This window comes from Chroicocephalus ridibundus, chromosome 1, assembly GCF_963924245.1.
Source record: "Chroicocephalus ridibundus chromosome 1, bChrRid1.1, whole genome shotgun sequence".
NCBI lineage: Eukaryota > Metazoa > Chordata > Aves > Charadriiformes > Laridae > Chroicocephalus > Chroicocephalus ridibundus.
The window spans coordinates 68,425,340-68,448,292 of record NC_086284.1 but is presented as its reverse complement, the minus strand read 5'-3'; the positions used below and the strand labels follow the sequence as shown (position 1 = coordinate 68,448,292).

Sequence of the window (22,953 nt, the reverse complement as noted above, 5' to 3'; positions counted from 1 at the left end):
TTTAAAGGATGTCAGACAACTAAGTCACTATATGGTATTTAGACTGTAATTTACTTAAAAAGGAATAAAATAAATCTGTAAAATAAGATTATTTATTGTATATCTATTCAAAGATAAATTCTGTTGTATAAATAGAACTATAAATAGACTCTGCTATCATCAGGACCTGCTCAAAAGCTGTTTCACTTTATTTTAGCTTAATCCAAGGTGTAACACCATTAATTGCTTCCCCATCACTACTGAAAATTTAGCACACAAACAGAAGCTAAATGTACCTGCTTAAACTGAACCATGACATCTTTTGACAGTTCCATGTCCTTGAACATGCCCTCCAGTTTGCTGGTAAAAGCAGCGCCACATTCTGTCACACGAATTAAAGCAAAGATCCCACGATTACAAAGAAGCACAGAACAAGCAATAGAGGTTTTAACCTGAGACAGCTGAGCCAGATTTGCCAGGGTCCAGAGTGCCCACAACTAGGTACGTGTTTTACGGATTTTGCTCTTCTGTAGGTACATTAAATGAACCAGTCATGTATCTTAGTGGTCAGCCCAGTAGTCCTCCCTGAGCACAATTCAAGTTGTTATATGCTCAGCTACTACTTAAAATCTGGCTTGTCACTTCTTAAAGCATGAGAAAATAAGGATTGCATTTACATGCCAAAAAGTAATAAAAACTTAACACATGTGAAGACGCCTACCATGTTTAAGCTTTGACAACATGGACTTCTCAGCATCTACTGATGCACTTTTTCCAACCAGCAGTCTTTTGGCCAAGTCTTTCTTATAAAATGCCTCAAACACATCTTTACCTGTATGGAAATTGAAACAAAAATAAAGGAAAACTGAAATCATACATTCTATTTGCATCACTGCATTTGAGGTTTGTGACACAAGCCTGTCTCATGACGTGTAGATCAGCAGAACAATATTCACTGCACATCAGTGAAGAAAAACATGTAGACAACTTGTTCTTTTTATATTTTAATTATTTTCGTAACATATTTTGCAAAATTTTTACTTCCTTCTTTCTTTTTTTTCTTCCCTAGGAACATGGGCTGCCTTATATTTCCCATATATTTCCTTACATTTCCCAGCTGTAAATCACATGAAATTATTCTGGGGTCCAGAAGAACATTCTCCCTGCAGTGCTCCAACTTATTAAAAATAGAAAAGAAAAGGGGTCCTTATGTATTAAAGAAATATCCTTTAAAAGCCTAAGGTGAAGGAAAATTGACCGAAGTCTTCTCACTTGGTTTGCCAATAGCCTTTTAAAATAAAGAAGTCATACAGATACCCAGAAACTTTCACACCTTAAACCAGAGCTTCCACAAATCTTTTCTATTGATAGTGCAAAGATATCAGCAATTTGTCTCACTTTTAAGAGGAAGAAATTCACTGTAACTCAAGGTACTATTTGCAGTGCCTACAGTAGCCCCTCCTAATTCCTTGTAAACACCTTCCAATGTAGCCATTCCTCTGATATTCTTCTTCCCTCTCCATCCTGCCCTCTGGTAAAGTGCTGTTTCATGAAGCAGCATCAAGATACTATTGAAAAGTCCAATGCCCAGAAACTAACTACTAATTGTTGCCTGCTCTTAAAAGGACTCTTACGCACTAGACAGCTCAAAAATAAATTTGCACTTTTAGCTCAGTACTACAAAAAATATTAAGAGAGTTGGTCAAAGTTTCCAATTAACAGAAATTAATTAAGGCTGATAAGTTGCCAGTGATAAAGTTTTCATTCACCATCTCCATCCAGCGCCCTTTGCATTTGACAAAATTCATGATGCAAATGATATTACGTTATGACTGATTTCTTGGCTGCTTTCCCATTATATTCTACTTGGTTTGGATTTTATGATGAAAGAACCCCACAGATCTCAGAACGAACTAATACAGAATTGGGCAGTTCCTGCTTATTCCACCGCAGCCCAGGATACATGTCCCACTTCCCTCAGAGCAGTGACCGTGCATCTCTATTGGACTCAACCATTTTATTTTTTTTTTCTGATATCCAACCTAGTAAAAAAAATTCTCCTAGCACATTCAAGGCTTTTGCTCAGATAGGGATGTATAAAGGGAAGTACATTTCAAAGGCAGTAAAACACAGCAATAACATTTTCTCCCGTCATTCTGAGCCCTCCTCTGTGTTCATTCTCAGCCACGATGAGAAAAGACAAGTCATTAGTTGCTGGGTTTTCGTGTACTTTGCACTTACAACATACTGAGGGAAGAGAAAATCTGTACTAACCTTTCTGTTCTCTGTCATTAGAGGAGAGGTTGTGGTTACAAATATGGTTAATTTATGTGGAAAAAACCCTAACCTAAAGAGCTTTAACTCTTAGGTCTCCACTCACGGACTGTAAAAGGTCTGTAACTTGCCAGTCTCCATAGAACAAGTTTGTCCTCCCTGCTTATTGCGCTCCTTCAGATGTAAGACAACCTGAATTTAAGACCGAGTCTAGCAGAAACTCATGCTAAAAAAGATCTCTTATGCTCAGAGGAATACCGTTGTGCTAGTAGCAAGGAAAACATTTTTAATTACATCGACTGTGAACAGATATTTCTTACCATGAATGAATCTAAATATGATCATGATTTTGTCAAGGATTCTTTCCAACTCTTCATCCGTTGCTTCTTTATTACCAGCTCTTAACTTGGAATCCACATATTTTGCTACAAATAAATAAAACAGTTTAACAGCTTAAAAAAACATTCCAAAATCACCAACTTAAGCGCCTCCCACTTGAAATAGCACTATATATCAAAAAACAGGGTAAGTGCTAAAATTTCTATTTTCTGTTTTCCCATCCCTATGTTCAGTGGAATGATAGCACCCTACTGTACTAACGCCATAACGGAAAAATATCACAAAAAGGAACCATCCAAGGAAAAAAAAAAAACCACAGTAATATCACTAAAATTAATGCATTAAAAGTTCCCACGTTTTGTGTTACAGCCATAGCCAGCACATTGCTTGTTGAAAGACAATGTTTTGGAAGTGTACGATGCATATGAATGTATTTTATGAGAAACAGAAACAAACAACACAGAGGACTACATTTTTGCAGACCTTTACCACGTCCCTTGTTAGGAGTATACCAAAATTTGAACAGAAGCAATGCTTTCAAGTTAGTAGCTTCAGAATGCCAGAAATAAGGTTAAGCCATGAGTTTAGCTAAGTATTTATTAAGCCACATTAGTACCCTTGTACAACCTTCTGCGTAAGAAGGAAGCCTTTGCAGTAGCTGAAACACCACATCCACAAACGACAGCAGCCCGTATCATGGCTTTAACCTGTATCACTAGGTCGTGCAATTTGTCCTACAGAAAGTTGGTTTCAGAAGGTAGCCACAAAATAAGCTGAATGAAGGCAAAAGAACGTACAGAGGAAAAAAACCCAAAAAACCTAGGAGTGGGATCCTCTCCTGGTATAAATATGCCACAGCTCCAGCAGCTGCGGGCAAAACAGTCAGAACAGCTTTAGCCAGACCAGGGATAAACCCACAATAGTATTTTTAAGATGTTTTTATTATTTCTCCTCTTAATGAGCACTAGTTCCCCCTTCCAGGTAATGACATTTTTTTCCCCTCTATGAGAACTCATTGTATCTGAAGGCTTTAAAATTGTTCTCCGGACTTCAGCCTTCAAGGCAGGTGGCCTGCAATTACTGCTTTCTGACGTATCTGTAACATCCGAAGAACTCCCCTACTACCACAATTAACAACAATTCCCTCTTTTTGCCACAGCTACTCTTCCCCCTAACCATTTACTCTGCCCGTAGCATTAGCGTTAACGCTCTCTGAGCGGTTGTTAGCCCCAGGCGCCACGCGGGAAGCCGAGCAGAGGGAGAGCAGAGGTTGGCATGCTCCACCAGGACGCCGCGCACACGCCTAGCAGCACACCCAAGCTTTTTCATCCCACAATGCTCCCAGGTTAACTTTTGCCTCACATCCCAAAACCGAGTCTCCTAAAGCAGAATGCGTACCACACCGCTATTGCACTAGCACACTCAGCAGCGTTATCTTATCATGCTTTCTATAGAGTTTTGAAATATTTTACAGAAAAATATTTGTGTACCTATCAATTCTGCAGGCTTATTTGGTCTCTTGTTGATAAATGTTTCAAAGGACTCCTTCATCAAGTTTATAAATTTTTCATTTTTCTGAAAGCACACTTCTATGATATGGTCCACTTTATCCTTAAAATCTAGTAGCTCTTGCACCATATCCTTGTCTTTTTCAGGATTAACCACTATTGTTGTCCCAAAGTTCTGTAAAACAAACACTTTTGATAATAAAATACTTTAGAGTGCTACCTATCTCCCACAACAGACACATTTACCCTTACAAAATTTATCATTAGAAAGAATAACTTTTTTTTTTTTACAGAGGTACTTATGTGACTTCAAGTTTTCAAAAAAAATGAGATGCATTGAAATTTAAAATAAAAACCCAGACACATATTAATGGATTTCAAACATTAGTGTTTGACTTAAAGATTATATACATTTAAAACAAAAGCTAAAAAAAACCCAAACACACAGTAGACATGACTGTATGATGTGCAAGATTACAGTTAGATACAGAACTACATGATTCATGTAAAAGAAATTATATGGATACTGCCTCAGAAATATTAAGCGTAATGGAAAACTTTGCACTACTTTTCTTAAATCCACTAGAGAGCTCTATTGATGGAACAGGTGGTGAAAATTCAACCGCTGCTTATCACTTCAGGATTTCTCTTTCAGCAAGGGCTTAAAAGAGAAAAAACAAACCACTCGCTGACTTGCAATAAAACAAAACTTTCCCATTCGCAACAAGAGGCCACAGACTTGACTTTCTTTTCTTGTTCCTGTATTTATTATCTTAAAGTCAGAGATACAATACCATTTGTCTAGTGAACCAAAATATCCTATAAGGGAGGATTTTAACCTATCAGGCAATTTACATATGCTTAGTAACACTGATCAGCGCCCTACACAGAACGAACAGTTTCCTAAGGTGAGAACGAGGAACCACCTGCACAGCAACAGCAATATTCAATCGGTGTATTTTCATCAACTAAACTATGTTAGCCACAACAACAGTCAAAGAGGGATGGGGAAATTCCTCCCAAACCTCAGAATTTCCACTTAATTATCCGATTATCCACTGTGATCTTTCACAAGTAACATTTCAGAGCGAAGCAAGACAAACACAAAGCTGCCCAAGGTCCTCAGATTCCATATGAATCACAGAATGGTTTGGTTTGGAAGGGACCTCTGAAGATCATCTAGTCCACCATATCTTACACTTAGCACAATTTCCCCTTCATTAACAGCATTTGGATGTCTCATAGTCTCTAACAGTTACATTCATACATTGCAGGGCGTTCCACCCCGTTCTACAAATGGCAGAAGGAGATACAGAAAGCTAAGTGGCACCTCTGAAATCATAAAGAGGTGAGTACAGGAGAGCACAGGCCTTCACCCCAGTAACTCGGCACGTGCTCTGTGCTTTTTCTCACGCTGGCTCACAAGATAAAAGTTCTTGAAGCCCCACTTCAGTGCGCTCTCTCATACAGAGGAGATTTACTGACACTCTAGAAAATGGTTTCTAGCTTTTTGAGTCTGTAAAAAAAATTATTTAAAACAAAGCCATACAAGGACTGATTCTGTGATACATAAGGTATGAAAAGCCGACTTAACTTGCTGCTGTGAAAGGTGAGGTTCTGGTCCTCCTTCCTGTATTTTCCTACCTGTCCTGAACTCCTGCTTCTTTCCTTGGGCCAGCACCAGGACTTTTCTGTGAGCCACTCTAGCTCACTAAACCCGGCATAAAACTGACATTGCCCAGGCACTATGTTAAACAGATCAATTAAGAGATTATAGAGTGGCAGGCAGCGCAAGGGTTAAGTCAGGATCGTGATCTAGGAGCAGGGAAGATGAAAGATTATTCCTTCTCAGCCACAGCAAGCTGTTCAATTGGCCTAACTGCCTCTGGATCCACAGGCTGCATATACGGATACTGGACAACATCCTGTGGAGCAAACTCCACCTTGGTTCTGGGGGCGGAGGAGAGCCTACGTCCCACTCGTGTGGGCTGCACACTGGTGTGCCATGCGGAGCTCCAGACACGGGTGTGCAGGAAAGGCACCTCTGAAATGAACTGTTGTGCACTTGGTCCTCAAGGTTGGCGAACACACGGGCGATTCAAGGGGAGAACTACTGCTTCAGGAATTATCAACTCCAGAGAAATATCTTCTGTGAAGTTTTGCTGCTTTCATCTTGCAAGAGCACGAGAGCGCAAGTTCTCTGGAGGAGCGTACTACCTGCGTATTATGCCTAGCAAAACAAACCTGAAGCATCGAAATACGATTTTGATGATGGATTATTTTCAAGAGGAGTATTCCATTCAAAACAGCTTAAAAATTCATCAGCGTTGCTGCAGGTTGGTTACACCTAGCCCTGCTAGCCTGCAGTGGAATGCCTACATTCTGATGTCCCACCAATTTTGCAGATATGTAAACAGTTGAGTGTATTTGCAGCAAAACACAACACGTAGTACAATCCAGCATACTCTAAACACATGTGCATGTGGCTCTATTTAAAAGCAAAGCAAACCAAAATAACTTCTTGTATAATGTTCAAACCTATAAGGAAAGCAATTTCCAGGTACAAATTTAAAACCAAAACTTAGGCGTTGCTGTTTCTCATCGTGTGACTGTTATTGGGGGGGCGGGGGGAAGGGAAGCATTAACATCCCTCCCCATATCTACTTAAAACAGAAATTTGATGCATACACTGACATATTATTCTTGGTTTTGATAGAAGAAATATATGATAAGAGCATAAATTTTGTCGTTAGTAAGAAATCTTTGAAATACCTTGATGTATTCACTCCAATGCTGCAAAAGGATCTGCTGCCCACCTTTTACCCGGCTGAACAGCTGGTACATCTGGGTCAAATCTGATATTCTATTTTCATCGAGCAGGTTATCAAGTCCTGAAAAAATAAAATTAGAAGAAAGAGAAAGTTTGAATGGAGTTGAATAAATACAGTTAGAAATGTATTAGAAAAATCTCTATGAAATACATCAAAAGACAAGACCCTCCAGGGTGCTTAAAAAGCATGAACTTTTTAAGACTAAATTCCTGAAAGCAAGTAATATGCTCGAAGTTAACATGTCCCCTTCTTTAAACTGGCTGAAATGATTTATGGTGTAATATTTTAAAACTATTTCAACTGAAGTACTTTCCCAAGAAGATGATGACTATAAGCCTCTTGCAGAACGTTTATGAACAGTGCTTGATTTGATGGGTACAGTTTTATCAACAGATCTCACAGAGCCTCTAAAGAATGTCAAAAAAGAGTAAGCTAAGTAAACTGCCCCAAATTTAAAGTAAATACCTTGCAAGATTTTTTCTGTGGAGTGCGGTGAGCCATGTTTTTAGATTAAGAATTTGCTATGAATTGTCAACACTCATACCAATGGAATAACCCAAGACTAACAATTCCTTCCAAGCAACTTTTGCCTTTATCAATTCACCCTACATGAGACTAGGAACTGGACTAAAGAATGGAGAAGCGAAGCTCAAGGCAAGTATAACAACTATATACACATTTTTGTATTTGAGAATATTATGTATTGTGCATTCAGAGATACATTGGCTGGTGTTGGTGACACGCTTTAGTAACAAGGGAGGGTAGCATCAAAGATTTATGGCATCTTTTTAAAATCCAGAAAGTTTGTTTTTACACAGGTTGACAATTCACATCATCAGTGTAACTGACACTGTATAACTGTCCTGCTTCACAGAATATAATTAATTCAAATTTTAAAATGGCATTTGATTACAAAGTATTTTCAATCACTACAAAATTATCTCATTTTTTACTATTTTCTTCATCTTAAAAATACTTTCACTGTATGTTTCTGAACACTGACGTGTTCAGAAAAGCAACCGATGTTCAAGAATGATGCCAAGTAAACTTTTGCCCACACTGAGATATGAGAAGAATGAGCATACTTTATATAGGAAGACAGATTACAAAGTCCTGAACACATGTGACTGATGTTTTTTTGGCATTGAACAGAGAATTAAGAAAGGCCCATTCCATCACGTCCAAGCATCGCTTCCGGTTCATTTAAAGACACCAACACATTAACTGCTTTATTATAAACCAGGTGATGAAGTTCAACCTTCCTTCTTCCTCTGGCATATAAACTAGGTGATTGAAATAAATATTTTGTCACATACTTGACAACTGACAAAGACATACAGGGAAGTCCTCTGACACAAGGTTTCACACAACTGCTATAAAGCACTGCCACAGCCTCGGAAAATTTTATTATACGCACGATAAAAAAACCCCAACACCACCTAGTCAATGGCAGTTGTAATAATACAAGAAAAAGCTTCTTATACATGCCCTGCATTTGTAAGCTTCCCCCACCCCCCGCCCCGTATCAAATTGACTACATCACAAGGAATTTTGCAAGGAATACTACGATGTTATAAGTGAATTACAACATGCCCTGGAATGCAGAAAGTTATGCAAGTCCAGTGATGTTAGCCTTACTTTTTTCTTTTCTTTTTTTAATTTTCTTTTTATTTGAAGTGCAGACATAGAATGCAAAAGCTGACCCAACACTATTACAGTCCTAAAACACAGTAACTAGAAAAAACGTACAAGTCTCTCCATATTCACATGGATGGTGCATATACATTATAAACCAAGAAAAAGTTCAGGTCAAAACAAGGCCACATGCTTTTCGGGTAAGCCAAATGATAAAACAAATCTGTCGCTGGAAAAGTTACTTAAAAATAATACTTCAATTAAACAGCAAGCAAAATTGATGTATATCAACAAAAAAATTAATTATTCTTACCTTCTCTTTATGATAAGCTAAGATGGAGTGACCAAGCTTATTTTTATAAATGTATTGGAAACTGTGAAATAACCTGTTCCCAGAAAAAACTGTGAGTGTATGTCTATCTTTAAAGGGGACGAAGAAAGAAGTGAAAGGGGTACGTATAGCAAGTCAAAGGAATTAACAAACACGGACATGATGGAGCGTGAAGACACCAGCCTACTAGGGATATCTGTTTTGCAGCAGTAAAGGAAACAAACATGTAAGAACAATTTGCTAGAAGATCGAAAACCTAAAATATTGCTACTGCAAGAAAAGGAAAGGATCGTTTGAAGGATTAAAACATCAGGGAGTACTGACCAAATTCAGTGAAAAAGAGAAGGATTAAAAGTTAAAAGGAACAAAGAAACGGTGATTTGAAGACACTAATGTCTGAATAAGGACTTCCTAAGAAGACAGCAGCTTGTATCTGAAATTGCCAGACAAAAGGTAAAATACAGACAAAACTATATGAAAATGCATTGCCTTGGAATGTCAGTTCCAGTAACTCATGATTCTCAAACTATACACTCACAAGAACACGTGTAGCTATCGCATTTGAGCTGTGTGATTATTGCATAAAAGCAGCTACAACAGTAACTGCAGTTCTAATTTGGAAGTTTATATAATCGTAGGAAATTAGCAGCTGCAAAGGTTTAATTCCTAAGCCCACTCCTGCAAGTCAAAGGAGATTTGCGGGGTTTAACAACCTTTATAAATATGGAATTATATTTTACATATTTGTTTCCCCATATACAGTTTATTTGTCGCAGTAGGTATAACAGAGTTATAGGGTTGGCCTTCTGTACCTGTGGAAGTTTTTTCCATGGTTAATATACCTCCTTAAATAAAATCTATGGAGTCTGTAGCTATTGCAGAGTACGAGAATCTGTTGCTTATCAGAGATTACATTAATTTTAAAAAGATACCTTTTTGCAAAATAGCTGATAAGTGTTCTCCTAGTAGCTGTTTCTCCACACAAGCAATCAGTGGTTTCCTAAATAAGGCAAGAAAAGTATATTAGAAGTATTAGAGAAGGGAATTGCTTCTGTCACAGCACATGTGTGAAAAACTTACATTATAATACCAAAAAAAAAATCAACTATTTTCTACTTAAAACAGAGGCTACAAATTAAGACAAAAATGTCACACGTGATGTAAGTCAAGAAAGAAAACAATAAACCATGTATGTATGTATGCAATTTAAAAAGAAATTCAGGTTTGAATACTAAAAAGCAAGTTCTAACACAGTAGAAAGAGAAGCTTATACACCAAAAATCAACAGAAAAATGTTTCTGGAAAAAAGTCAATTTGACATTTTCTTGGAAACAAACAAGCAAACAAACAGAACAAAACCAAAAACCTCCAAGGGGTTGAACTCTAAACCAACACACTACATGCTAGCGATGTTCAAAACTCAAACTTTTCATCTAATTGTGTTATGCACCTACATAAGCATAAATTGAGCTACAACTACAAGACTCAAATTTGAAAATGTTTTAAATTTGTCCTTGAATTTTCCCTACTTTTTACTATTACTGAAATATTTGTTTGATATTACTGAAATATTTGATTAGACAGAACTGAAAAATAATGGCAAGTTTTCCTTTCCATCCTGTATACCCTAAAAGAAGAAAGAAATGCCTGAAGTGCAAGGGGATAATTAATTCCAACATTTAAACTTCTTCCGTTGTCTACCATATGACAATAAAAGACAAAAAAATTTTATAAAACTAGTTCTCAGACCCTTAACTTAGGTTTTCTGGAAGAGAGGTGCTCGACTCAGGCTGATGGAAGCCATTTATGTAGCAGCATCCACTTTATGTCCCTGCCTTTGCTATAGCGCCACTTTTCCTGAACCACCCCACCAATGATCTGCCCGACCTTCCACCCAATACACAGTTTTAGTCCCTTCATCTCAAAAGATTAAATGAGAATTTGAAAACATTCGGAGAAGAGAGCGGGGATGACCAAAGTATGCAGCAGCAGCTACAAGAAAAATAACCGCACACGTTAGGGCTCTTCTTTCTGGGAAAGAGATGACTTAGCAGGGATACAGTGCATTCACAGGCAGGGAAAAGGTGGAAGGGAACGGACCGATCGCTTTCCCTTCCAATGCAGGAGCTGGGATCATCAGTGATGGTATTGGGAGCCTGACTTAAACAAAAGGAGGTGATTTATCATGTGGTGGCTAGTGCACTGGTGTAACGCTTTGCCAAAGGCTGGCACAGATGGAAAAGCTTATGTGAATCCCAGTGAGACAGTACAAGTATTTGAAAGAGATCCAAACAGACAAACCGCATCACGTTCAGCAAATACCCTGAGCCGAAAACAGGCAGATACCAGGAGAGTATAAGGGCACCACATACACTTATGCTATTCTTTCTCTTCAGTGGTTTTAAGTGCACATTAAATACCAGTTGAGACAGACCCTTGGTGATAACACATACAGCCATTTTTATGGCTGCTTCCACATTCCCTGAAAGTTCCAACTCCTGCTATCTACAGCGGCTGACTGCCTCCAGCAGCAGGAGTCGAAGCTGTATAAAATGCCATCCTTTGCCCCTGAAGACCTACTCTGCCTACAGGGGAAGTAAGGACAATTCATCTGCTTGAGACTGAGAGGCAGAGCACTATTCCCTAGCAAGCAGACAGCACGAGCGTCTATCTGACTGCTAGCTGATGAGTGAGCCCGAAGGTACCTTCTGTACGGTCTCAAAGTCATCTTCCTCAGTCATCTACTGACCAACCAGGAGACATGCTCATTCTGGTCAGCCATCCAGAAACAGGCATGTACCGATGGGCTGAATAAATCCCTGTATAGGCTGCAACACCACATGCTCCATGAGTTACATAAATCTGGTTTGAAGTATTTTGAACGGTGTTTCCCATGACCGTTTTGTCCTGGAAGTATCATTTCCATCTCAAGATCAAACCCAGTAACTAAATTTAACATCCATTCTGCTCTTTTCACACACACCTGGTGAGACAGTGTGACCTGAGGACAACTCAAGGGCACTAATTTTAAGAACTGCTGTTTCTTAATGCAAAGAAAGGAAATTAGTACGAAGCCTTCGAAAAGTAGGTTTCTAAGCCTTTAACTAAGGACAAGATTCAAAGCAAGGCCTTGATGTATAGCTAGACTGAAAATATGGTATCAGCCTATTTTTTAACTTACACAGTAAATAAATATGTATATACTTTGACTTTATACATAGAAATAGTTGCATATATTTTAATGTGACTCTTTTTGTCAGAAAAAGCTAGTCACCCTGCAATCAGCATTTACAGGAAGAAGATTCAAGTTCAAATATGTACCATGACATGCAACGCATGTGTGTGAGTATATATATACAAAATATGTCTGAAGAAAATAATAAATTTAAAAGATACTTTTTATTCCGTTATCCTTTAAACACCCAATGAAATGCCAACGTGTCAGCCAGAAAAATAAAAAATAAAATAAAATATTACATTCTTTATGAACTGTTATGTTCTGTATTAAAAAAAAAAAAAAGAAGCAACAGTTTACTACAGGGCAAATTATGTATGGATTTATAGTGTGTCTGTGACTCTGCAGTACTTACTAAATGCACATTCTTACCCCAGCAAAACACACGTTATTACTCAACCCCCGAGTGAAACAAGGACAAGGTACCTTGCACAATACATTGGCAGCAGCTGCACCGAAGCTGATCTACTGTTAAGCTGCCATACTGCACCGCTCATGAGTGATGTTCATGTCCTACACCATAATTTAACCTTTTATTTTCTTGCCCAATCAGTTGTTCTTTCCCTCAAGGGATTTGTGGTTAACTTTGTTATTAGTACATGAATGGCTAACGTCAGCTGCTACTTTGATAATGCGAATTTGAGTTCATACATAGAGTTTTGGAAACTTCACTGATAAATCTTTCTGGACAAATTTCTCCCCCCTTACTCAAAGTATATTTTCATTTTAAAGAAATCAGTTTTGATAAAAATAAAGTTTAAAAAAAACAACCCCAGTCTGTATCACAAGCACTGCCAACCAGGTAGTATCTGTATGATAATGCGGAAATAATCTCCGTGTCTCTACAACCACGGATAATCCCACTGTTTTACGAAGGATGCTTGACTTACACTAAGAATGACAAAGTTTGTACTCACTGTGTGCTGTGGTCTAAATATGTTATTACTCTGTCTCCTTCTTCTTCCAAACGTTTACTAACATGGTGAAGATATTCTGGGACCTAACGAGACAAGGATGTCAAGTTCAACTACAAAGGTATGAAAGGCAAATAATCTTGTTCCATGACAATTATTTTAAACTGCAAATTTAAAGGAGAACATGAATTGGAAAGGACTATTCCACTAGAAGGTTGTTACATTAATTAATAATTATTACATTAACTAATAATCTATATTTGCATTAATTAATGTTACTTTATATTAGAAGTATTGTAATTGCACCTGACAGAAAGGAAGAGAAAAACAGAAATCTGAGAATTTTTCAGAGGAATTTAATTTTTTCTCAAACCCCTTCTGAGCTAAGCTAGCCCTTAAAGTATCACGGAGCAGATTTTCAGTTGGAGTGAACGATACAGTTCTACTATTTCAGTGGCAGTTTCTCCAGTGGAGTATCTGTCCCTATGGAGAGCTGACACATTTAGCACATATTACAACACAGCTATGAAACTTAGGCTTCAAATGATCGAACCAGTTATGCATACAGACATATACCAGCATGTATGCACACGCATACATATGCATGTAAATGCATAGGTATGCATTATGTGCATATGCATAAGTATGTACATGTATATACTGTATAAGTTAGGGCCTTAGCCCTTTTGTGGTTTTCCACAGCTTTCCACTAGGCATATAAAAGCAGCAAGACTCTTGGTCTCAAAATCTGTGTCAAGACATTTCACCTCAGGTCCCAGTGGAACGCCAGGGAAGGAGGCGAATGGAGCAGGATTAGACGCAGTGATTCGCCTCAGTGCAATGTAAACAGGCATTTTCAAAATTTATGCAGTGACTCAATGTTAAAATGGAATTAATAAAGGTAGTCTCCTGTATTTGAGACCACTAAAAAACACGTACATTTTCAGAGATAACCACACTTGCAGGCTGCCCACTGCAGAGCATAATTTTACCTCAAGAGGACAGAAAACAAAAATGTCTTAAGTCTATTTAACTAATAAGGAAAAGAAACAAAACAGCAAAATAAATGCAACGAAGTAGTAAAAAAGTAAACTGTTTATTTAGGTATTAACCACATAGTAAAATGATGCCAGTGGATATTTTACAGCTCATGGGCAAAAATATTGATGGCACGCCTTTAAGATTTATGTGGAAATGACTTTCTGGTAGTGTGACTTTAGCTACACGAAATGTTACTGGGTTTCTCCACCCTTAATTACATATTTCGAGCACCAAGTCTGCCGGTCCCCGTCAAAACACATGAATATATACATGTGTAGCTGGGCACCAGTGAACTGGATCGGACATTAATACACCATGACACTACCAGAAGTTCCCATGTAATCCCATAGCAGATACGAACATAAAAGCGACCAGCTACAGCATGCACCTACCTCCCTTTCTTGCATTAATCTTTGGCCTTCTGCAGCATATAAGCAATTTGTCTCTTCCAGAAACCTCTGTTCAAATGATTCCTTGTAAACCTGCTCAAGAAATTAATCTAGTTACTTACGTTACATTGCCAGTAAAGGCAGCATATTTTGGTTGTCAGGCATAGAGGACAAGTAAAACCTCAAGAAAACACAGAGTTATGAGAAGCGTCCAAGTAATAATACATTGACGCAGAAGTTCTCTGCTTGCCTCACTGGTTTTAGAAAGACTGAGATCAGAGCTGACATGCAATAGCATGTTTCACTCATCAGTACTCAGACCATCTAAATGGACAGGCTTCTGTTTAAGGCACACAGACCAACACCAGTACCCAACATCACAGCACAGCAACGACATCCGATCCGCCAGAGCTCAAGACTCCCACTGGTATTTCTGTGGCAAAAAAAATAATAAAATACTTCCAACTAGCGAAACATTCCCAACAGTAAAACAGTAATACGCTTAGTACTGCATCTTCAGATCTGCCAGGTTTATCTCAGTGGCCCAAGAAAAACAAATTATTAAGTGAACTCTCTTTCTCCAGGAAAAGAATAAGATGTGTAAAAAAGGGCACCAACAACAATCACAGACATGGAAAGATTTCTGCATAATGATTAACAGTTTAGTACAGAAAGGAGGTAAGGTAGAAAGGACAACTATATAAAATAGTTAGGACAGTCTGGAGAAGGTAGCTAGGGAATAACATGTAAACAGGGGGGCAGTTAGTGAAAAGAAAAAGGAAGGATTCCATGAGTTTGGTGGAAGAATAGAAGAAAGTATTTCTTCCAAAAGATACAGCAGAGCTGTAAAACTTGTTGTAGTCTGACCATTTTTTTCCAATGCAAACTTAAATATGAAGCCCCTGGCTTGACAAGCATTCAGAGCATAATAGTTCACTAATTTGGCATTCGCAAGTAGACATCAGCACTTTGTTTCAGCCTTCTCTTTACACTAGCTCCACGTTCAACAGAGTCAAATACTAGATTTAATTTCTTACCTTCCTTTCCTTCAGGATAACAGGAAAAACATTTAAACATAACAGTATACAGAAGTATTTTCTGCATAAAACGTGTGTAAAGCTGTAGAATAGGAAACAGCTAGAGAGTAGGATTTATGCAAGCAGGAATCAACTTTCAGCAGCTGGGCCTGCGTTGCATAGTTGCCTAAAGATCAGGAATGAGTAGGAGATTAAATGTTTTCAAATGAAATAAGATTTGCTTAATTAATTAATCTTTCTCCAGAAAGGAGGGAGGGAGGGAGAAAGAAAGAGGGAGAAACGGAGATCCTGGTGTATAATTACAGGATCATGACCACACCTCTATCTCAATGAAGTGACAGATATTATAAAAGAACATATTCATATTAGACTAGGTTCGTTTCCCTAGTGAAAAAAGAAAACTATCGCTTTTGAGACAATGAAGAATGCAGACTTAAATCCAATTCTGTAAGAAGGAACCAGTAAAGGGGAATGTTTATCTTTAGTTAGCAGAGTACTTTGCTAAAAAATAATACATGTTAAAAAGTGAACACCTAGAAAAAGCTGATGCAGTTAGAGAACCCTGGCAAATAATAATGGGGGAAAAAAAACTGGGAAAAAGCACACAAATCGGATCTGCACCTCCAGGTTATGTGATCTGAAAAATCATTGACTGAAGTTTGCCTTCTCTCTTGAACAATCAGTTATTAATTTTTCTGGTACACTAGATAAAGTTATGGATGAAAAGTCACCAGGGTTAACATGAAAGGCAGAAAAGCAGGCAAGCTGCCTGCCTCAAAATGACTATTTTATGCAATCTTCCTCTTCGAACTCTTTTTCAAACCTTCCTCCAGTTCCATAACACTGTACACCACTTGGAAAGGGAGCAACCTCAACAGTTTGTAACAATGAGAGACAGCTCCTAACTTTTACTGCACATTACACGAAGCTGCAATGTTGACCAGAGAACAACACATGCCAGCCTCAGAAGCACAACATTTTTTTATTCTATTTGGTTACTTAGTATTTATGCTAACAGAAAGCTCCACTAAGTTACAGATTAACCTTATCTATTGGAAAACGTTGGCCTTAACTTTGCATCCCATGCTACCCTTGGCATTTCTGCTAAGAAGTTGCCAATGCAGTGATGTTTCTGTGGCACGGACCCAGGGTCTGGACTCCAAAAAGCCTTTTTACAGTGACAGGCGTGGTCTTTCGGCTGCTACATTTAACCAGCACCAGGATTAGAAAACCAGACATAATATTACACATACTAAAAGACTTGCAAACCTATTCTTTAAGAGTCTGTAGGTCACTATGTCTGTTAAGAAAAACAGGCGGACAATGAAAGATTGCGCAAAGGGTAAAGAAAAGGCAACCTTATCAGCCTAATAACTAGATTTTGAAGAACGTTTACTAGAAGAATAAAATTATTTCTGCACAACACACAAATTGGAAAAGTCTAAACTCTGTTTCGAAACATATCCATTACTAGTAAAGTTTGCTGTACTCACTTGCAGATCAGACAGCATGCTCAACAAACTCCGCAGCAAACTCCTGTCCACAGCTTCACCATTCCGTTCTCGTTCAATCAGCAGGAGGATTCCGTCAATAGTCTTGTTTTGAACTTGCTTGTCACTAATGACGTGATTCCTAAACAACTCTAGCCCCATATCCCTGTGTGGATATTGAAAATTAATAATCACACTGTTGATTCTTTTCAAAAGTCTGAATCTCAGTTTGACAAAAATATATACATATGAAATATATATAGTACATACATATTATACAGAGCGAGAATGCATGAGTGGTGTGTATATCCTCTTTGATGCTATCCACAAAGAAAACTATAACAAGAATCACCATAAAAACACCAGGCCACATGCTACCAGATGCACACACTTCAGCTGAGAACTGTGACCACCCTGTACCTATTTCACATAACAGACATAACAGTCTTTGTTTACTAGGAAAATTACTATCATAAAAATAATTAAAAATCCAAACATATACCTTAACATAAGATTCCCTGGATCAGTCAATCTATATGTAATTTATAAATTTTGTTTGAAAGGGTGAATCCTGTATGTGTTTAGGACCTTACGATCACCTGTATCAGATTCTTGTTTCATACCAAGATGATAAGGAATGGTTCGTCTATGCCACGAAGAAGGTAATTCTTAAACATTGTCTTGGCCAAGGAAAACAAAGGAATATTAGATAAAAGTTGTTGTTATCTCCAACATATTCCCATGCATCAGGATTTCAATAAAGGGAATTTTCCCAGCACGAGGGAAAAAGGCACAAAGTATGAACAGACCTCTTCAATGACCTTCAGTAAAGGGAAGCGTAACACAAAGAGCTGGAGGAAAACTACTGCAGAGGTTGGGAAGAAAGATGCCCACAAGACGAGCAAGGACGTCAGGTTCCTCAGACAGCCTGAGGAATTCCTGAGAGCACACAAGCCAGCCAGGCAGGGAAAAGGTACGCTCTCTACTTCAGTACTTTACACCTTTTTTGCTTTAGACCGAGTACTGATACCAGAAGTTTTTGGCAAAGCCTGTGTTTGTTTGCTCAGGTGATGATATAAAATGCCCCTCAGGAGGGATGGTAAAGAACTAAATGCCCAAAGTTGTGACCGCCGTGTGCTGAAAGTACAGCAGCATCTCAGGGGCTCGACTCTCAAGAGGCCAGTGCTGGAAAGATGATACGCACCTTGTCAGTGTATCTGACTTATTTAAAAGAAAACAACCAAACAACAAAACCACAACAGAGCAAGAAGTTGAGCATTGAATTTTGTCAAAACCAGAAGCACCTAAAGTAACACTTGGCGTAGAGTGAAGGTGCAGAGGCAGCAGCCCGAGGAGGTTCCCCACACAGCCAGCCTCACCCAGGCTGTGGCAACTACGGCTATATATAAGCCTTGACTTTTAGGCATATGTTCACAGACCTTTGTCTCCTTCTACCCTCACTTTACAACAAATATTCCTGGGGAAGAAGGAAATGACCCATGCATATGCTGACACGTATATTTCCACAAATTAACACAACATTTTAGAGACCTATTATGCAGATCAAATATAATGGGAAAAATTCTCAACCTTTACAAATATAACAGCATGTTCAAACTCTAAAGATTCGAGGAATACTGACATGGATACCTACCATATAGAAGGAAGCATTGAATTTTGAAGTACGTATGTACGATCCAAAAATAAGAAAATGCTTCTGATCATGATCTGAAAATATATAAAGGAAATGTTTTTCTCTCCACCAACACATGGCATTTTAAATTATAAAGCAACTTCTGAAAAACTACATCACATAGACATGTGCATTAATTGCTGATACATGTATTTTCAACTTTTGTGGTGACTTTTATAGCCACAATGTAATATGTATTTTATTGATGTTGTAATATGTAATTTATTGATGTTAATACTAAGCGGTATTCCCAAGTACATCCAAGATAGTTTTCAAATTCATAAACATTAGCTAAATAGTAAGCCTGCTGTAAGTTTTAGTGCTACTGAGATACGTAAGCCATTCCAGCAGTACCACCAAGACATTCAGTAAACACCCTGAAATAGCACGCTACCATGGTTTTTGCTTTTTAAAAATGAAGCTTTAAGCAGAGACAGTAATAAACCATGCAAGAGATCTTTCATAATAAAAGCTAGCTGCCAAAATTAATGAGAAAAATAGAGATACCTTAATTCTGACAGGGAAAAGAAGGTATAAAAATATATTATCTTTTTTTTGTTTTAATTTAAAAAGTGGGTGAAGGAGGTGTTTTTTAGCTTATTACTCTTTCAAAATCCATTTTTAACTTTGGTCATAAAAAGGCAGCCCAGCTTTCAGTTTAGCATAACTCAGGATGCTGGTAACTAATTCACCCCCAGGCCAGCTACAGAGATTTCTATCCCCAGCTGCCCACCTACTCCTCCCCTAAAAGGTTTCATTGCTTCTGAAGCAATTCTCAAGCTGACAGAGCTTCTGGCCAAGTATATTAAAGTAAAATAGCAGCGAGGATGATTTTTTTTTCCCTCAAATACTGCAACTACTAAACTCAGCACATGGGCAAGAAAGCCACTTGCTACAGGTTGATACAAAAAAAACCCAACCAACTCAAAAGTACTTACAGTGAACAGAGTTCATAGTAAAAGCCTTTTCATAAAAACAAATGTCCAGTTTAATTACATTTTCAAGGCAACAGCCTTCAACTCTATTTTCATCAGACTGCTGAAATTGTTTTGAATAGTTTCCATAACGCTTTCCATTTTTATTTCAGATAAAAAGCACATACCTCTGCCCATCCCCCGCAGGAGAGAGGAGGGGGTAGAGGGGTGGATTCAAGAAATGAAAATAGAAATTAACCCATTTTGGACATCTGTAGCCAAAGCTAAGTGACAATGCAATAAAAAGTCATCACAAAATCCCAGTTTAGAATTATAATGAAGCATTCTTAAAGGGACAATTCACATGAAGTGTCTTTGAGAGAGAATTTTTTCCTGTAACATAATTCATCATGAAGGTAGGGAACAAGAAGGACAGAAAGAGAGAGAGAGAGAGAGTTTCAGTTCTTTAATTTTCCTGTTTCTTAGCCCTACAGTAAGCATAATCACCTCTGCCTCCAGGGAAGAAAAAAAAAAGTCACAAATTACCCAAATTAACCCATCTTTCGGAGCTGTCTGAAAGCAAAGATTGTGGATTCTCTAATTACTTAAAATTACAAACAGCAAACAATTTCAGCATAGCCTGCATAGTTTTTCTTTTCACCCATAGAAAACAGGTGTCAATATATTCCTGAGTGATATTCGAACTCCATATGAAACCTATGAAAGTCAGAGTTAACACAACAGAACCCAAGTTTTCAACAACAAAACGACCCCCAACTAGCAAAGGGGAATGTGAAAAGCAATACTGAAACTTGGAGGAGGAGGCGCAATGCAGTCTCAAGATAAAACCACGACAAATTCCTTTTTGCCAGATTTCACACCTCAAGGATATGTATTCTGAACAAACATTCAACTTACCATTTGTCTGCAATGATCTTGCCAGCATTTATTTATCTTCTTTAAAAATAAAAGACTATCCAGAGAATCTGTACAGCACCTATTAAGGAAAACTAGCTTGCCAGTATCTTTTGAGGCCAAATTCTGGAGATGATCTTTGTCAGCCATTAAGCAAAGCTGCTCCATGGATATTCCAATGTTAGTAGGACTGCCCAGGGATAAACTGTTAATTGCAGAGCTTCTGCCCAGCAGAGGAGCTGGCAGTTGTCCAAAAGACCTCCCTATGTTTTCAAGGAATAACACTCACTGCTCTTCGGTAATACCATCTAGTGGCTGTACTGTATTACTTTGATACAGATTTAAACAAAAAATCCCACCAGTGTCAACAACAGCCTTGTCACCAAGTGAGGTGAGAGCGACAGAAAGGTTTATTTTGTTTGTTTAATGAGTTCACACTGTGCACAACAGGAGTGACCCTAATCTCTTAAAAGCAGTTACAGTTCTAAGTAATCCTCAACAAATCCAAATACCGCTCTTTTCATATACATCTCCAGGTCTCCCCAAGTAAACTACAGAGTTTTCTTCATTACACATCAGATCCAAATGTTATTTACAAATAACAGAATGCTCATGTGTTGTATCAGTAAATCGAATTGTAGCTTTACCTTCCTCTCCAACTCCCCCTGGCCGACTCTGATTAATGTGATCTTGGGATATAAAATGGTATACCTGTAAAATATAAAATTCTCCACTCTCCAAACCACCAGCTCTGTCAGAGGGCAGGGAGTAAGCTAAGTTTTAAAACACCAATTTTAGAACATCTCTTCAGAAGATAGTCTGAAAAGGCAGGGATACAAAAATTGTTTGACTCTACACTGCTTTAAAGCAGACTATAAGATTTGCTATTCAGAGATCAGTTGTGTTTAAGAGGCTGCTTTACTGATCCATGTACTTTCTAGTTAGATGTGATTTCAAATGCATCGAAGTAAATGTAATGAAAAAATCGGCTGCCATATAAGAGGTGAATTCACAGTGCTGATTTATGTACCTATGTTTCTTATATGCTATGTAGAAGCCAGGCTCTTTAACTGGGACTCAAAAAAAAAACCAAACCCAAAACCACACAACCCAAAACCATGCTGGGACTTAGCCATATAACAGAAAAAAAAAAGAAAAGAAAAGGAAAAAAAAAATCTTTATGAGCGTAGGCACCTACCTGGGGAATGCAGTGAACTGAGAAACTAAGAGTCGCAATTCAAAGCACATTTAAGGCGATCACCTGTAAAGAAGGTTCCTTCTGGGCACAGTCCCTTGCTTGTTTTTATCTTAACCTATCATTTTCTGCTAATAAAATACATGTAAGAGAGCTGGGAAACACTGCTAGCACCGAAAGTACTGTAGTATCTGTTCAGTACGGCACTCTCAAGCATCTGCTTGCTAAGGCACATGGAAGGAACACAGGGACAGCCAGGTGGGTGTAGACTCTATTTATCCTGCTGCCTGAGGAAATGCAACCCCACGGCTACTCCACAAAAGACACCTGTCACATAAAGCACGGTCTCTGCATGCAAAGCACAATGGCCTTCAGTAAATATGGTTGGCTGCACCCAGGTGTCCAGAAAAGATCTACAGGCACTTCTGTGACCAGTTCATCCAGAAGAAAACCCTGACAATGTAACTTAGAAAACTATGTGGAAATTTACCATAGAACTTCAGGTTACGGTGTGTCCCAAGACAGGCAAGCGATCTTCTGAACTTAGAGATCTCGCCCAACAACCGCACAAGGTACACGTGAGATATGTAAAGGGCTTGCTGAATGCCTCTGTGACACATCGCTGCTGACCAGGAGTTATTATTGCTTAAATAGGTGTAATTTGTGTTTGAGAATTCTTTTGCAGAAGATACCGTTGTTGAAAATTACTGCGGTGATTTTTATTTTTATTTTTTTTTAAAACTACTGCTACTGTGAGCATCTCCACTACTCATCTACCATAAAAATCCATACCTGCTGTTAAATCTCATAGGGCTACTGAAATTTTCCAGGTTAGGTCTAAAATTCGCATTCCTATTAAAATGATAAGTAAATTGTTGTTAGCATGCTACTTATCAGCACACAGAAATTATTCCCTCAGATGACTGAAGTTGCTTATACCCGATTTGAAAATATGTAAGTGGTCAAAGAACCTCTTTAACGCATTGGCAATTACTGGTGTAATTTTTACAAAGTGTTGTTTTAAAAAATAATTATTCTAACCATTTCTGTGCACGAGAAAAGGATATTCTCTAAATTGAAGGATTTGTGCTTTCACATGATCTTCACAGACCTGTCGCAGCTGTTTGTACAGTGTAGCAGAGACTTTGTAAGAACAGAGATTTTCAACAGCCTAAAAAAGAAAAAAAAGATTATGAATGAGACCAAAAAAAACCAACCCGAACTCACCTGTCT

General features: G+C 38.2%; 1 protein-coding gene across 2 annotated transcripts in view; it reads right to left on the bottom strand.

The window, feature by feature from the left end:
• CUL4A (cullin 4A) overlaps positions 1-22,953 on the bottom strand; it is a 41,173-nt gene that overhangs the window by 12,707 nt on the left and 5,513 nt on the right. The window contains exons 3-14 of one of the 2 annotated variants that reach the window (XM_063338162.1): positions 22,788-22,891; positions 20,529-20,598; positions 18,658-18,731; positions 17,007-17,169; positions 14,480-14,569; positions 13,050-13,132; positions 9,830-9,897; positions 6,873-6,991; positions 4,083-4,275; positions 2,574-2,678; positions 701-811; positions 276-361 (exon numbers count right to left, since the gene is read on the bottom strand). In XM_063338162.1, the coding sequence (XP_063194232.1) occupies positions 276-361; positions 701-811; positions 2,574-2,678; positions 4,083-4,275; positions 6,873-6,991; positions 9,830-9,897; positions 13,050-13,132; positions 14,480-14,569; positions 17,007-17,169; positions 18,658-18,731; positions 20,529-20,598; positions 22,788-22,891 (1,266 nt within the window). Of the gene's footprint in view, positions 1-275; positions 362-700; positions 812-2,573; positions 2,679-4,082; positions 4,276-6,872; positions 6,992-9,829; positions 9,898-13,049; positions 13,133-14,479; positions 14,570-17,006; positions 17,170-18,657; positions 18,732-20,528; positions 20,599-22,787; positions 22,892-22,953 lie in introns of those variants that run through there. The other variant, XR_010071546.1, reaches the window with a different exon arrangement.